The 17,272-nt window shown below is 39.1% G+C and overlaps 1 protein-coding gene across 1 annotated transcript in view; it reads right to left on the bottom strand.

Moving 5' to 3' along the window:
- ctnnd2a (catenin (cadherin-associated protein), delta 2a) overlaps positions 1–17,272 on the bottom strand; it is a gene marked incomplete at both ends in the record, with an annotated part of 219,090 nt that overhangs the window by 141,715 nt on the left and 60,103 nt on the right. Inside the window, one exon of the mRNA XM_083935772.1 lies at positions 10–44. Coding sequence (XP_083791898.1) covers positions 10–44 — 35 coding nt within the window. The remainder of the gene's footprint in view (positions 1–9; positions 45–17,272) is intronic.

Consider the following 17,272-nt stretch of genomic DNA (forward strand, 5'->3'; position numbering starts at 1 on the left):
GAACTTTACCTTGAGCGTTCCAGCGAAACTGCTCATCTGCTGAACTGCAAAAGAAGAATGTGGTTAATAATGAGAATAATTATAAAAGGGAAACTAAAACATAGGCAGATTGCAACAGAGCTTTGAAAGCACTTTCCATTATGAGGAAAAGTAAAATTCTATTTAAAATTGAATTTACCAAACTGAAAACAACCGCTAATGGTCCAAATTTATTTACGTCCTATTCTGCTCAACTATGAATAAACAAACAAAATCATATTAATTAAGAAAAAAAACCTCAGTCATAAATGTCATTTCAGCAGTAAGTCACAGGCCAATTATTAATAATTATTTTTTTTATAAAACTAACATTTTACAGAATAGGGTCCTGTGCAATTAGTTATCAATAATTTTATAGTCAAATGGATAGTGTAGGCACATACACAACTACACAAGGACATACACTCATTCACGCAACAACAAAAGCCAAATGTCTTTTCTATCAATTGATGGGAAAGAGAGAGAAAAAGACAAAGATTAGTAGGAAAAAATCAGACGGGCAGAAAAAGAAAATTGGAGATGAGTATTGAGCCGCCTGCTGTGTGATCAATGCAGACACAGACAGACTAACTGATACATAGACTCGTTCATCGGACTTAATCTACACCATTAGACTCGCTGCCTGGGCTAGTTGGCTTGTGTCCGCGTTTGTCCCATATAGACTGGTATTCCTGCTTACCGCACTTTCTAATTGCACGTCTGTATGAGGGTGTGCCTTGGGTGTCATTGTACAATTTCTGACTAACGTGCCTTCCTGTGTACAGGTTTGTTGAGGTATATGAGATTAACTGAATACATTTCCATGTGTTGGTCTGTCTATTTGTCTCGGTGGCTGAGATGGTAATGCTCTCCCAGACACGGGCATTTTCTAAATAGCTTTCATAGAATGACTGGTTGACTGGTTGAATACATCTTGATGTTAAACACAGTAGCCTATTTCTGGAGCATCGCTGTCTTCTAGTGCATGCAATGGTTAATACTCTGCCACGGAGACAGGCAAGTGGAGAGGTTGGAAAGGAGAAGTGAACCGTAGCTTTGAGGTAGGGCTGCGTGATATGGCCAAAATATTCTTTCCCCAATATTGGTTATTTCACATCTATATAAAATGTATCACAATATATTAGCATGTTTTCTGGTAATTTGTACCTAGTATATTAAAATACTTTATTGACTCTGTTGCTATAGACAATAGACTACAGACAGCGGTCAGCCCAGCCCCTGTTCAGAAAGGTAGGCAGGGTGTATTTTAGACATCTAAACAAAAATGATCAGTTTAAGTTTAAGCTATATTTAGAATAATTTCACTGCTTTACATTGCTATCAAGTCCAAGTTTACAGAAAGGGTCATTGCTGGTCTACCACTGCCTTCATTGGTTAGTTTGTGTCATTGTGTGACTTTGGTGTTTTAAAGAGATAGGATAGGAACTAACAAAATTTACAAACAAATAAAAACCAACCGAGGCAGCGGTAAACCAGCAATTTTTGTGTTTCTGCGATGTAAATGTCACGCATACGTCAATGCAGTCTGGTAGCTTTCAGGAGAGCATAGATCAGGGTTCTCAAGCTGATTCATGACAGGGCCAGTGTGGCTACAGGTTTTTATTCAAACCAAGCAAGAACACACCTGCTCCCACCTCAGAAAGAGCTGTCTGAGAGCAATTTAAAGTCATGAAAATATTCAAAACATAGCGTACACTTAAAATGATATTGATTTATTAGGTAGGCCTTTTATAAGGAGTCTAAAATATGTTAAACTGCTGCCTCCACCCACTGAAGGACATTGCTTAGCTTCAGTAGGTAATCCACTCACTATGGACAAATATCTCATACATCCACATTTTAAAAACCTGAACTATCCTTTTTAATATACAAATAAGTATTTGCAAGCATTTTGCATGTGGTTTTAGATGTTAACATAAGAAAAAGAAAAGGATGCAGCTTTCTACTTTGAAATCAAATATTCAGAGGAAACAATATTAACTTTTAGCATAAAGTCGATAGTTTTGTGCGTCACACTTTCATTTTGCCCTCAGGATGCAGCTGGTCCTGCACTTCTTTTAAGTTGAAAGTCATTATTAGGTAACTGATAATTACTGTGACACAATAGTGCAGCACTAAAGAGGGGGCAAGCATGAATGCAGGAAAAATTTGATCAGTTACAAATTACCAAAGCAGAAATTGAATCAACTAATGATCAAATCACAGCAATGTGGTAGAAAGGGTTCAATGGGTAAATCTACTTGAAGCAACTTGCTATATAGTGTGTTTACTTTTAGAATACTGTAATTGTTGGTTTAAAGATGTTTTCATGCACTCATCATTACCTGCTCACCCACTTACTTTAAACTATATCACTTCATTAACATTCAGCATGTTTCCTTTTATATTAGTGATTTTTAGAACCCAAATGATGCAATCAAATTGAATTGCCTTGTGGAAAAAAGTCATCGTAGAATCTGTGTTATATAAGTTAAAAGCGTAATGGCAAAATATCCTAATTTGACTGTGTGTTCCTGTTTATGATTAAGGGACTAGTTGCAAAGGGACACTACTTAAACAATTACTCCAGCTGGGACTGACTTTGACTGATATAATTAAAGGTCAATTGAAATAAAAAATGTAAAGACTTCAGGAATTTGCAGCTTACTAGACTAATGGAAAACAGTCATTGTCAAGGCAGCAACTGCCTGAAGGATAGAAATGCAGGGCTGTGACCAAAAGGTCATTGGTTCAAATTCTTGGACAAGCAGATTAAATTAAAATAAGGCAATTATCCCCAGTTGCTTCTCTGGGAAAAAAATGTGGCTGCACTGTGTAGTCTTCCTTTGTGGATTTGTTTGACTATCTGAATATGAATTTGGATTATGCTCTGCAAATCTTTTCTCAACAGAAAAAGGTCAAACATAAATATCATAAGGCAGACCAGTGCTTTTCTACTTGCTTAGGGCATGTACAGTATTAGAATGAGGTTGGGACTGTAAACGTTTTTTTTTTTTTTCATTTTTGATTCCAGTTTTTATTGAACTATGCTTTTAATTCTTGTATTATGAGTATGAAAAGGAAAAAACAAACATTTTATTAACACTGTCATATGTGTAATTTCCCGTTTTGCTCTTGTTTTACTTGCTGGGAAGGGCTGATTTGGGGAAAAATAGGACTATGACTGGGCTGCGGTATTATACCAAGCTGCAGAAAATACTTCATCATGTCATACAGACTAATGCATTTTGCCAGGCTTGCAAGCACCAACTCCAGGTCATTAAGTCTAAATAGTATACACATCCATTGAAACATACAGTATGTGTCCATTCATGCACACAGAAGGGCAGTTAAGTCTAAATGTTGCTTTCAGTTTTGCTAAATGGAATCCAAAAGCATGTTTCTTAACAAATTCTAGGTTCTTGTAAACTTGGAACTAGTTGTTGAAACCGATTCCTAATTATAGGTGGAGTGATTATATTGCAGTCAAAATCCAAATCTGGCTAATGCAGAGAGAGAAGTAAATTAGAATAATGATAACAAGGTGGTGGAAGGGCTGTGCTTCCATGTGCCTGCAGAGAAGGCGGATAACAGTAGCACACGTTGTGTCACGGCGTTAAAGTGTATTTCACCATAAAGAGAAATACAACTTTGCGTGAGACACTCAGAGAGCTGATAGGCAGGAGAAAGAGATCTAATAAGTGCAGCATTATTCCACAACATTGCACACTCTCGCCTGCAATGCCACGACGTCGGCAAGGCAGTGCCTCTCTGTTAAAAGTGAGCCTATATTAAAGAGACATTTCAGATTCACAACTCAACTCTCAAATGCCACACTGCTTAAATCAACAGACAGCGTCCTCTGCCGTTCCCCAGGAAATTCATATGCATACATACACACTCCACTTATAGTAGCATTCACAAATATACAGACTATATACAAGTTATGGTTCGCACCTCTCCAACCTGTGCATGAGGGTTTATGTCTCATGGGAATATGATGTTAGTATCTAAGTTTAACTAATGCCTTCAAAACTAAGACGTAAAAACAAACAAACTCTCTGGTGGTATGGTAGCCTTGTGGTGACAGACATATTTTGTAAATTAACCAATCAGGCATCAACTTAAATGCCTTAAGTTACAGTAGAGAGTAGTATTAATTTGTGTGTGTAAATCGATACATTTATGTGGAGGGATTTACCTAGAAAAATGAAAAAGTGTGCAAAACTGACAGTTCATTTTGAATTTTTATGACACCAATAAAAACCAGGTAAACATGTTGTTAATGCATTTTAAAGTATAAGCTTGTAGCCAGACAGGAATCCAAGCAGCAGCATCCTTCATGAATCATTATTCCTTAGCTTGGAGAGCATCACTCTGAAAGAGTTACACGCTGCCACACAAAGTTCGGCTCAAATCCTCCAGCCGCCTCCCTTCACAGATAATAGCACTTAAGAACACTTGCTCATCCTGATAAGGCTGTCAGTGTGGATGTGAGTGGGGATGTGGATGTGGATGTGGATGTGCGCGCCACAGTTTGCTCTCAAATGACACAAGAACATACACACAAGTACACGTTCCACAGGTTAGGCATTCAGCTGCAAATTCTGCAAAGAGGACATTTTAATGGTTTTCATGCACACACACAAACATACATACTGTAGGCATACATGAAAATATAAATACGTACACACCAACACAGATTCACACAGTTACAAAGCACTCACACACAATGTGTCAAATTCAGACAGTTTGAAGTGAAAGCGGGTTATGTCTGTGATAATTGCTATCCTGTTGAGCTGGACAGAGTAATAAATGGCAGGCCTGGTGTGCAGACCTGAGCTGTTTTATTATTTTCAGTGTTAAAATAAGAGCCTAATAGGCCATAATGCCCCATCTCATATTTACCAATGCCTCAGCAAGAAGTTTTCCAAGAATAAATCCTGGTGTGCAGAAAACCAGCTGTATTTACAGACATAATCCATATTTCTTCATCTGTTTTTATAGTGAAACAATGGGTGTCAATTAATGTCTGGACTAATTTTCTAGTGATTACCCAACAAATATAAAATAGGTAGGAAAGAATAGAGATTATTTTGACAGAGAGCGATAATGGGCCTGCAACAGTGTGTCTGATTTTATACAGCACAAACTGGTAACCCCCTGCGGAGAGATTCCCCTGAATGAGACAGACCTCTTTTAGTTTTCACAATTTTTTAACTCTGTATGCCTCTAGGGGCGTACTGAGATAAATGAAATGGAAAAGCAACACAGAGACTGCCCCAATTTTCTCTGTGTTAGTCAAATTTTTACTTAAACAAAAACCAATGCCATCCCAATAATGATGTACGAAGATGATGATGTAACAACCCTACACATTGGAGAGGCTGTCAATACGAGCTTCAAGAACTAAGAACTGAAACAGTGACAGTGATGAGGACATCCAATCATATTTGCCTGCAAAGAGGTCAGGTGTCATGGTCAGCTACAGCACAGATGGGAGCTGGGATGGATTCAGTGTCTTGTTCAAGGAGAGCTGAACAAGCAGGATGAATGGTAGCTTGAACCAGTTCTCCAGCTACAGCATAGGGAGGGTTTGCAAAAATGTAAGCTCTCAGAGCGACTGCTGTTCAGGGATGAACTAAACCTGAGTGATGGAGAACCATTCAAGCCAAACAAGGGGAAGTTGGTCATTACAAAGCAGTCCAGTCTATTTAATAGACCTTTTTCATTAGGCTATAAACCTACTAATTAGCTTGGAATGAGGTACAATGATTGCGTCTCCCCGTTTCTGTATATGGCTTTTCAGTTAGAGAAAGATGGCAAGAGGCTTGTTAGAACAGTTGGAGTTGAAGTATTTCCTTCATTGCCAAATTGTAGATGAGTAGTGAAGAACAGCACCAATAAACTACTGCACTTTACCCCAGTTGAATTTAGATTTATCACGGAAGTTACTAAAACTGCTCAAAACTGCTCAAAACAGAACTGCATTACACAAAGCAAAATTAGACCAGAGAGCCTCTATGCCTTTATATTCATTGTCCAATCTCAAGGACATTCAAAGCAATTGGATGCTGACATTTGAGAACTGCACATAAGTATTCAACATAATGCTGATATGTTAATATATTTCAGTTTCAAAGATGTTTGAAGCATAAACAGACTTTCATAATCATATAAAACATCTCACAGCAAGAGGGTTCTAAATCCTGCTTGGGGCCCTTCTGTGTGGAGTGACTCCAAATTGCCCTATAGGTGTGAATGTGAATGTGAGTAGTTGTAGTCTCTATGTGCCCTGTGATAGACTGGCGTCCTGTCCAGGGTTTTATCCTGTTAGACATACTTTATGTGTGAAACTGTGTCATGGTAAGCCTACAAATTCTTGAGTCATGATCAATAACAGTGACCTTGACCTTTGACCACCAGAATCTTAACAGTTTGTTCTTGAGTCAAAGTGGACGTTTGTGCCAAATGTGAAGAAACTCCCTCCTGGCGTTCCTGAGATATTGCGGCATGAGAATGGGACAGACGGACAACCTGTAAACATTATCCTCCCTGCCAAGGCTGTCACTGACGTGGAGGCAAGAAAAAGAAACCCAATAAAATTGTCCAGAGCTTACCATAAACCTCAGTGACTGATGGATGATTTGATTCACACTTCCATTTACCTTTTGACTGCACTGCTTACAAGACGAATATTTTCAAATCTAGACTGAAGGGCAGCCCAAAGACAAATAACTGACTTATTGGACAGTACAGACCCAGAGCTGTGTATACACTGATCATTGCATACAGGGCTCTGAATGAGCTTTCGTGTGATATCTTTCCAGGGACAAAAGTGCATTTAATGTTAGGAAAAAAATGTGCCAACTCACATTTAGGCATAGAGCTACTTTGGGAACCACTCAATCTGTTCTGAAGATCTGTCTGCTGTATTGACATGTATCTACCCACTGGTGGTTGCCATATCAACAGTTGTTTGTGCTTCATAATCATCAGCATGACAGTGTGACAACATAACAGTAACCTGTCAATCAAGGCAGAGGAGTGGGCTTTAATGCTCTGTGCAGGATGTTCGGGTGGGGAGTGTGTGTGTGTGCGTGTGTGTGTGTGTGTGTGTTTGTGTGTGTGTGTGTGTGTGTGTGTGTGTGTGTGTGTGTGTGTGTGTGTGTGAGATGTACAACGTTTTGAAATCGTGTTTGTGTTGGGAGTTGGTGAAATGTGCATGAAAAGAATTAAACATCTACATCACAGATAAGACTCAGACTAACACAAATATATGTCAAAGCACTGAGGCTGAAAAGTGAAATGTGCTTTTGTTTTTGTGGATGCAAAGTATTTATGTCTACTTTCACTTGTATATATGTATATATATATATATATATGTGTATATATATTCATTCATTCATCTTCAACCGCTTGTCCCTGTCAGGGTCGCGGGGGGCTGGATCCGATCCCAGCTGACAACGGGCATGAGGCGGGGTACACCCTGGACAGGACGCCAGTCTATCGCAGGGCACATAGAGACGAACAGAGACAGACAACCATTCACACCTACGGGCAATTTTAGAGTCAACAATCAACCTAACACCTGCATGTCTTTGGACTGTGGGAGGAAACCGGAGAACCCAGAGAAAACCCACGCAGACACGGGGAGAACATGCAAACTCCACACAGAAGGGAGTGTGTGTGTGTGTGTGTGTGTGTGTGTGTGTGTGTGTGTGTGTGTGTGTGTGTGTGTGACTCTAAATTGCCTGTTGGTAAGTGTGTATCTGTATGTGTGCGCGTGTATGTTCATACCTGTGTGTGTGAGCACTCTGATACGCTTTTCAGAAAGAAGCCTATTGTGCTCACAACAAGGCTGAGGACTAACTTTTGTGGATATGACAGCTGAGTGACAGTTCAACAGTCGGGCTGGAAGAGAATTGTCTAGTCAAAGTGTTCATTGAAATGACTTTTAATGCCTGACTACTGACAGCTGCAACAAAAAAACCCTATTCCTAAAATAAAACAAAGAAAACAATGCACCGTGGTATTGACAAGCCCAATGGAGATATTTCATCTCTCTGCAGTTTCCTCCTCTCCCACTCAGCTCCTTTCAAGTCCTACACACTCTTATGCAGATGCAAAGCCTACAATTTTTAACTGCAGACTAGAGTATATGGAAAAAATACTCCCACAGTAGACATACTCTGTTCTCATCCATAAATGAACACACAAAACATTTATTTATACCTGTAGTAAAAAAAAACAACAATAAAAAGGGCTGCATAAACAATAAAGATGCAATCACACACCCCAGTTATGCTACAAGTCATCCCTGCATCTGGAGACACACACATGCAATGACCGTAGTACGAAAGGGGCTCCAGTGTTTCTGAATTTTTTTATACAACAGAAAAGGAATATAAAGTTTTATGTTTAATGTTTATAGAGCATGCCAGATTGAGGTTTTTTTTCTTTTGAAACAGCCAAGAGGATAATAGATGTCCTGATCTACCAAACAAAGTTTGGACGTCAAATGTCCATCCTGCAAGACTGTTTTATTCAGTGAGTATCTTCCACAGAGGGCTTCTTGGTTTCTTTCAAGAAGGGATCATTTTTCATGTTCACAACATTTAAACCATTTCCAGTGAGAGAAATATTTTTTGAAGTACACACATGTACACACTCACTCTGTAATATCTGCCCGTGCAGGGCTGCTTATGTATGTGTTCCTCAAGTGTATGTGTGTGTATCTGCATGCCTGCTTAAAAAAACACATTCACATAGCTGCTTGTGTGTGTTTGTTTACACATGCACAAAATGTGTGTTTCCACTACAAGCAGCACCTGCCGGTTGCACAATTTCAGTTCGGGAACATCTGCTGTGTGTGTCTAAATCACCAGGCTATTATAGTTATTATGATAGGTGAGCTATCACCGTTTTGCACCGGCACAGATAATGACAGAATAGCTCCATGCATAATTCACCAGGGACGGGTGGCCTGACACTGGGTGTGCCCTGTATTATTGTACTTCACACAGACAGGGATTGTCTAATATTTATACTCGTCTAAAAAGGCTCACTGCAGCACAACTGTCATGACATGTAATTGAACTAGAGATTCAGATATTAAAGGCTCTACTGCACACATTTTTAAATGGAAGAATAAAAGTTTCACTTTTGGTAGATTATTGAACATTATAATTAAAGTTTTAATGATGACTCATGTAGTTACAGATGCAGAAAGTTCACTTTGATAAGTTAGTCATATTCATAATGATATTTGCCTGATCTTCGTTATTAAACCTGAGTGTTTTAACTTTTGCTCTACCTTTTACTATATGTAAGACCTGGTTTGTGGTGTTTATTGGTTTGTGCATTTATTTGTTTCTTTTATATGCAGTGTTATGCTACGCAGTTTTCTCTGTAGATCATGCAGATATCCAGGAGCCCTATAAGGTTGATGTATTACATGGTAAGTAAGAAGTTAGTTGTGAATAAAGCCACCTTTTACGAGCTGGAAGCTGCTGATTTTTAAAGGAAAATAATGCTGTATGAAGTTACTGCTAATGCAAACCAAACACTTCCTACTACTGCAGCTTCACATTAAAACATTTAAGTCTCAAAGCACCAGTAGAATGCAATGTGTTTGTCAGTGAGCTTGACAATTTGAAATTTGAAATATGCATGGGAGTGATGGAATGGGAGCAGCCACAGTAAGCTGTTGGATGAAGAGCTGCAGGCGACAGGTTGCACACAGCCAACTTTCCAAGCAGGTAAAACACTAGTTTTACTAAAAATCGATCATAGTTGCTCACAGAATAATGGAAAAAATATTATATAAAAAATATTTCTAGAATATTAGAAAAAAAAATACTGCATGACTTCTTTATAAAAGTGAAAATAATTAGTTCTGCTGCCCTCAGTATTCTGGGACATGTAGTAGTGTTGTTACCACCAGGATGTTGCTGAATCAACCGGAAATCTTAACAATATGACTGTAAACAGATTTAGAATTTCCTATTTGTGTACTACACGGGAAACATTTTATTCAGCAGTTAAAGTGGTGTAAAATACAAAAGAACATTTCAGCAAACCCATCTGCAATATTAATTGAAAGGCATGCACTGTTGGCTCTATTAAGGGCTCCTTGACTGAACCATAATCGCATGTGACAAAGTAGCCATAATATTAGCATAACAATAACCATTTGCATATGAATGATAATACCACAGGCTGCTAAGTACACCAGCAAATTAAAGTCAAAAGGACAGATGATCTATCTGCACACTGCTGGCCCCAAAAAACTCAGAAAAACAGTAGCTCCCAGACAATCAATCAACAGCACGTCTAAAGCACACTGACTCTAATACTCTTAATACTCTACACACTGTTGTTTAAAGTATTTAGAGGTATTTTAAAAGGAACTGTATTTTCCCAGATCAAAATGTTTTTAAACGTTTCCAGTTGGAGATTAGCAGATGAAAATACTAGAACGATATGTCATGTCAACCCCAATAAGCATACTGTATTACAAATAGAGTCAATTAGTAGACAAACATCACAGGGTTAACACAGATTACAGAGGTCGAAGGTGAAAACACTTGGAACAGCAATCGTAATATCTCACAGGCGTTTACTGGCTCACAGTCAGAAACAGTTTGGCCTTACCCAGCGTGAGTCCCTGATGATAGATCCTACATGCAGAACCATTCATTGGCACTGACTGAGATGTGAAGAGTGTTCTACTAACTTTTCTAAAAATAGTTTATGTATAAGGCGCTCTCTGAAATGAATGCATCAGTCATTGATGCTGAATGTTTCCTATAATATATATTTCAATGTCTCCATTTGAATCGGCTGTTATATTGACCCGACATTTCATATTTGGTTCACCACTTCTGCTCGACATATCATTTTCATTCACACTTTGATAACTTTTTCATCTTCCCAGTGTAACAGCTTTTATCTTTTGGCAATTCCACAATATTCTCCTCCTACTTATATCTACTATAATCCTTTCCTTCGGCTGAGCTGAAGCAGCCACGTCCTGTTTCCTAATTGTATACATTTATGCGTGCGTATATGCGATTGCCAGGACATATGTTTTTTAAACAACAAAATCACCCCCACCGACTGCGTCTTGTCTACTAAATACATTTTGACCTCCTGCATCCTGTTGGGGCCTGTGAAACACACAACACGCATCAACATGCACTCACACTCAAGGGCGTAGCTGTAGTGTGATGTCATGGGTGGATAGGACATCTCAGAGCTTTGGGGGCTGAATCAGTCGACCGACAGTCTAAATCTCTCAACCCCTGGAGGATAATCTAACCAATGATTTAGTGGGAGTCATTGAGTCACTCTCAGCACCTTCCACTCCAGTGGAGGGATATATTAGTGTGTGTGTGTGTGTGTGTGTGTATGTGTGTGTGTGTGTGTGTGTGTGTGTGTGTGTGTGTGTGTACAGTACATGTGCGAGCATTCTAGGGGGGAGAGGTTATTCTCCTTACACTGTCTCTCTCTTTGAGGCCCCCGTGAGACCAATTACCAACACTCTTCGGCTTCACATACACACACTTGTAATCTTACACCACATAGGAAGTGTCGCTGCTTGACTGTATGATCAGCATAATAGCTCAACAGAAGCTTCACACTGTCAATATTCATGATTTGCGATAGACCGCTTGAAGAGTGCAATAGTCATTATAAAAGAAAAACCACACAAGCACACACACACACACACACACACACACAGGAAAAAAGACTCAAATTAAACACAATATTCAACATGTCATATCAGAGGAAACAGGTACGAATTTTAGCCAAGGGAGTGTTTGATGAATCTAATGCCTTGTTATTTACATTGGAAAAGGCACTGATCTTGTTACTTCTGTACTACTAAATTTGATCTTCAGAGTTTATTCTGGTCACTTAGCACAACTATGCAAGAAAACATTTTTTCAAGAACTACACTTCTGGGTGATTAACGTTCTAAATATGCAGTTTGTTTGAATCTAAAGAGGCTGTAAGTAGACACATTGTATTCCTCACAATAGCAAGCTCCTGGGATGCATTTAATCATTTTCTCTGTACAATTCTCATTCAACCCATTCCCACATAGTCAGACAAGTCGTCTCTGAAAACAATTATGTATTCATGTACTGTATATTAATGCCTTGCTGGACCTATCACTCATCTGTTTCACATACCTCTACTTTACTTTATGCTATAGATAGCTACTGTTCTACAGTAGAGCGTATGGCCTCTTTAGAATGAATAATGTTCATACTCTATTACACGAATAGCATGGCGTAGGTGAGCATGAAGGGTGTGTAAGACAATGAGGCTGTTCACAAAGCCCACGCGGATTATACAGACATTATAGTATGTGTGAATACATGCATGTATATGTTTGATTGATTGATGAGAATGATGTGATGTGACAAGGGGGCCCTGGGGCTGAGGTTTTCATTAACTGGTAGGAGAGGAGCTGGCTGGTCCGACAATTGCAATATATCACCACGTCTGGTCTGCAATGACTCAACAGCATCCATCTAAAACCTAACACACACACACACACACACACACACACACACACACACACACACAGGCCGTTTGTCTAACAGGGTGAAGCTAACTAGAGTGACTAGAGCGAGTGATTTTCTGTGCTAGAATTTAAAAAATTGTTAATTCTCATCATTTTGCAGGCTGTTGTCAAATAGGCTCCAAACGTGTTAAAGTCAATATTTGCTGACATCCTGAAAAAAAAACAGAGGAACAAAAAAGATGTTAAGTTTTGATCTAGTAACTGTAAAATACTGTATGAAGATGGAACGAGAAAATATGACAGGGTGAAGGTTATTTCTTGGTAATTTCAAGTTTGTTCATTTTCCACACACACACAGAGATAGAGAGAGAGAGAGAGTGTGAGAGAGAGAGAGCGAGAGGGAGAGAGAGAGAGAGAGAGAGAGAGAGTGTGAGAGAGAGAGAGAGAGAGGGAGAGAGAGAGAGAGAGAGAGAGGGAGAGAGAGAGAGAGAGAGAGAGAGAGAGAGAGAGAGAGAGAGAGAAAGCATGGCCTGCTATTGATTTTACACTCATTCCCTAACCAGAAATCCAATCTTATTTCAAAAATCATGTCCATTAAATGTGAGAGCAGAAAGAAATATTTGCTTCATGCATGAAAGAATAGAAACAAACACTGGTAAATAACAGCTTGCCCTACAGTATATCGACTGCAGCAAGTATTTGGTTGTTTAACTGTTTGATTGTATTGTTTCATTAAGGGCGAACGATTCATATTCAGTCTACAGCTCACTTTCATGCCGACAACCCTAAATGTATATATATGTGCCTCCTAAGACATTTTCATAAAATAAAAAAATACACCTGCACACTGTTTTGCTGGTGCAAATGGCTGATATTGAGAGAATTGAATGGAAATAAGAAGAAAGAATGTTGTGATGACAGTGGTACCTGAGGATAACAAGTGTGAATATACAGAGTGACACTTTCTGACATTTTCTGACATTAAACGGTAAAGTGGCACTTTAGGTAGGTGTTCCAGGAGGCTGCATCTCCATGTTCTGTGTTGCAATTTACTGATTTGGAACTATTGGATGCAATAAACTGCGTATATTAATAATTCTGAGCAAGACATATTAACCAGCTCTTAGAGCGCACTTGAAGAAGATGCCTTCATCCTCTAGAAACCTTAGGGCATTCCCGCAATAAATAGCAAAACAAGAGAAAAGAAAGAGTTCTGGCTGTAGCTCCTTCTGTAAAACTGACTTCACTATGTTACACTATAGTCACATTCGCTGCTCTCTGTTTTATCTTGATTAATCTCATCTAAAAAAGGACAGCACAGAAAGGGGCTCTTTTTGTGTGAAACATAGCCAGGGGAGGTACCTGAGGGCAAGAACCTGAGAGCAGAGGAACAACCTTAGTAGATTGAAGGTAGCTAAAGATAAGACGGTAAAGAGCAGACAGGCAAGTAGTATACAGTAAGACCATTTCACATTCACACTATGATGTTTTGCACGATTGCTTTGGTCTGTTTGTCTGGATAAATGCAGTCAGAAAACCACTATTTCAATGTTAGGTCTGTTAATGTTTCATGCAGGTTCAAGGTTTAATGGTAATTAGTCATAAGCAAAACTCAAAGCACAGAAGATGAAAAATAAAAAAAAGGAGACCAGGAAGAAACAAAATGTAGACGTAAATTAAAATTACGTAAATGTCCAGTGTTATTAAAAATCAATACCATCTTATTTGAAGTGTATATATGAACAATGTACATTCACACAAGATTTCACAGTGCTTGCCAACTCTTTGTGTTGCTTATATACAAGCTGAAACCTGAAAACTATGATGCTCCGCAGAAATTCATCTAGATTATGTCAGTTTTTAAATCATGGAGTGACTCTCACCGCCCTGGATATAGACTGACTCATTGGGTTACAATGCAAACAAAAATCGATTTGGGAGCATCCAGAGCAGGTGATAAAAGTCACAATGAAAAGTGTAATCACAGCATCCAGTTATGGCTCCTGGGAGGACTCTGCCCCCACATCCAACCCCTGGCCCACAGGAAATAAACTTGCTAGCTTTATGGTGTTAATCTAAGTCCTCTATGAAGTTGTGGGAATATGATACTTTGTGCAGCATAGCACAGTATAGTGCATGCACTACTTTCTGTTTCAATGAACAAATCCAATCAATCAATTGTCTTTTTTGTTTGCTGCTGAAGGCTGAGGTATCCATGTAGGAACCAGGGGTAACGATGCAGAATAAAAGCTTGGAATCTAAACAGACACTTTGTCTTTTTTGTCGATTGTTGTCCTCTTCACACTGCTGGTACGTACTAATGACAAAGTGTTGGTGTGGCTCACAAAGTAAAAGGGAGGAAGCTGAGATTTTGAAAAGAGGAGGCCGGGCCATCACCCACATAGCTTCCTACAACAGCTTCTTCTCAAACTGCTCCAGGCATTGATTTCTTTGGCCTGAGGGTATGATGCCTCAAGAGGACGGACTCATTCATATTCTTTCTCTCTCGCTTGCCCTCTCAGTCCCTCTGCCTTTCTCCGTCTCTCACACACACACACACAGCTTTCTGAGACCCTCTAGCAGCAACTTCTTGGGACATCGTATCAGTAAGAGGAAAAGAACTTGAGAGCAGTCATGTTTTAAGCCCTGCAAGTTAATGGCCATATGCATATTCACTGCGACAAATATCTTCATTACCACCTCTGCTTCCAGATAGACCTTCTCCCCCTAAATATTATTTGAGAATACCTGTGCTTACAACAATTCTTCACGTCTTACCTAGAGCTCCTCCCTTCCCTCTTCTTTATTCTTGCACGTTCTTTATTTCCTTCCCTCACCTCTGCCATTATGTCTTATCAATTGATGAAAAGGGCTTTTTTTTTTCAGTCTCTCACATTTTATCTCTCATTTTCCTCTGCAGTATGACTTGCAGTATTGCATCTTTAGATAGCCAAAGGATGTAAATTAGATGGTTAAGTAATTTCCAGAACAAGTGCTCACCATTCAATCACTGAAAAATACAATTCTTGCAGACATCTCAATGTTAACTAATGTCGGTGTCAGAAGTTCTCTTTAGGAGGTCTGTGGTGGGTTAGAGGTTTGAAACTAGAAAGTGAAGCAATGTATAATTGATGTACATGGTGTTACTTTATTGATTCATATTCCTGGTAATCCTAAGAAAATGTATCAAATTCCAAGATTTTTCATGTAAAATATTTATAAAAATCCCATAAAACTCCTAAAATTCCACAACTGGTAGGAAGACAGAGTTTTGATTACTAGTTAGGTTTTAAGTGTAGAAATAGGTATGTAGCAATATACTACAATTAAAATGAGGTAATACTTTGTTGATCCCAACAGAGGTACAGTATTAAGCTCAGCGCTCCACATTCATGTGTAAAATTGCAAGTAATCATCTATTTTTCTGTAAGTCATCTCCACTGGAATCACTTTTTTTTTTTTCACTAGAACTGTTATGAATTCTAGTTGGCATGTTGTTGAAACCAGCGTACTTTAATCCTGTTAAATGGAAACCCTTTCTCACACTTTCAGGATACACACTGACATGCAGAAAAATTCATGTCTACAAGACAGTAGACAGCACACACACACACGCACACGCACACACACACACACAAAAACATTTAAAAAATAATCAAAAAGCATCGTAATAGCCTGTTGGGTTTTCTGAGTGTGTGGTCAACAAAACATCTTGGTGTCTCTGTCTCTGTATGGATGAATGCTCACACCTTTTTTTTTCAGCCATTCCTGTTGAATTGACAGCAAAGCAGAAACCGTAATCCCACATAAATCCATGCTAATAACTACACACACACACACACACACACACACACACACACACCACACACACACACACACACACACACACACACACACACACACACACACACACACACACACACACACACACACACACACACACACACTCACACACACACACGCTAACTCTCTCTCCCTCACAATAATTATTAAGCTTCAAATTCAAAAGGAGTACCCAAACCCAATGATGCACACAGTTTCATGTGATGAATTTAGGGAAATTTCAGCACAAAAGTGTCTCTTCAGCAACGATCAGACACAAACACATCAGCACTGAAGATGTGGATCTAACTTACAAGGTAACAAATACATCAACAAATACAAATGACAGAGAATCACGGCCAACCCAAACCATATTTATCACCGTGTTTTGACCACTAATTGTGGCCCTCTCCTTGGCCAATCACTGTAATTTAGAAGATGCCAAAAGCAGCAGCGAGATGTGTGACATTTCCACATTTTGTTAAAATGTGATCAGAGCTGATGAGGAATAACTGATGGATGAGTGACATGGATAAACATACCCACTACACGCTCAAACAATATTATCACCGGGAACTTTTATGGCTATCGATGTCAAAAACTTAGAAAAACAGAAAACGTCTTCAAATAGCCATCAGGTCTCCTATTATATGAGCTCAGGGGAAGCATCACCTTCCACAGCATTTGTTAATAAGCTCATTTCTCTTTTGTCTCTCAGTGCTTCTCTCCTGCTTTCCTCTGTTCTTTCTCCACACTTTGCTTTTTGGAATCAGTGTCTTTCTTGCTCCGTTTTTTTAATCTCTCTCTGTCTCTTGTTTCAGTGTTTCTCTCAGTTTCCTTCTACACTCTCTCGCTTTCTCTGTTTTTCCCTCTCTGTCTGCCTTTCTGGCATCA

This window comes from Echiichthys vipera (genome assembly GCF_963691815.1).
Source record: "Echiichthys vipera genome assembly, chromosome: 21".
In the NCBI taxonomy this organism is placed as follows: Eukaryota; Metazoa; Chordata; class Actinopteri; order Perciformes; family Trachinidae; genus Echiichthys; species Echiichthys vipera.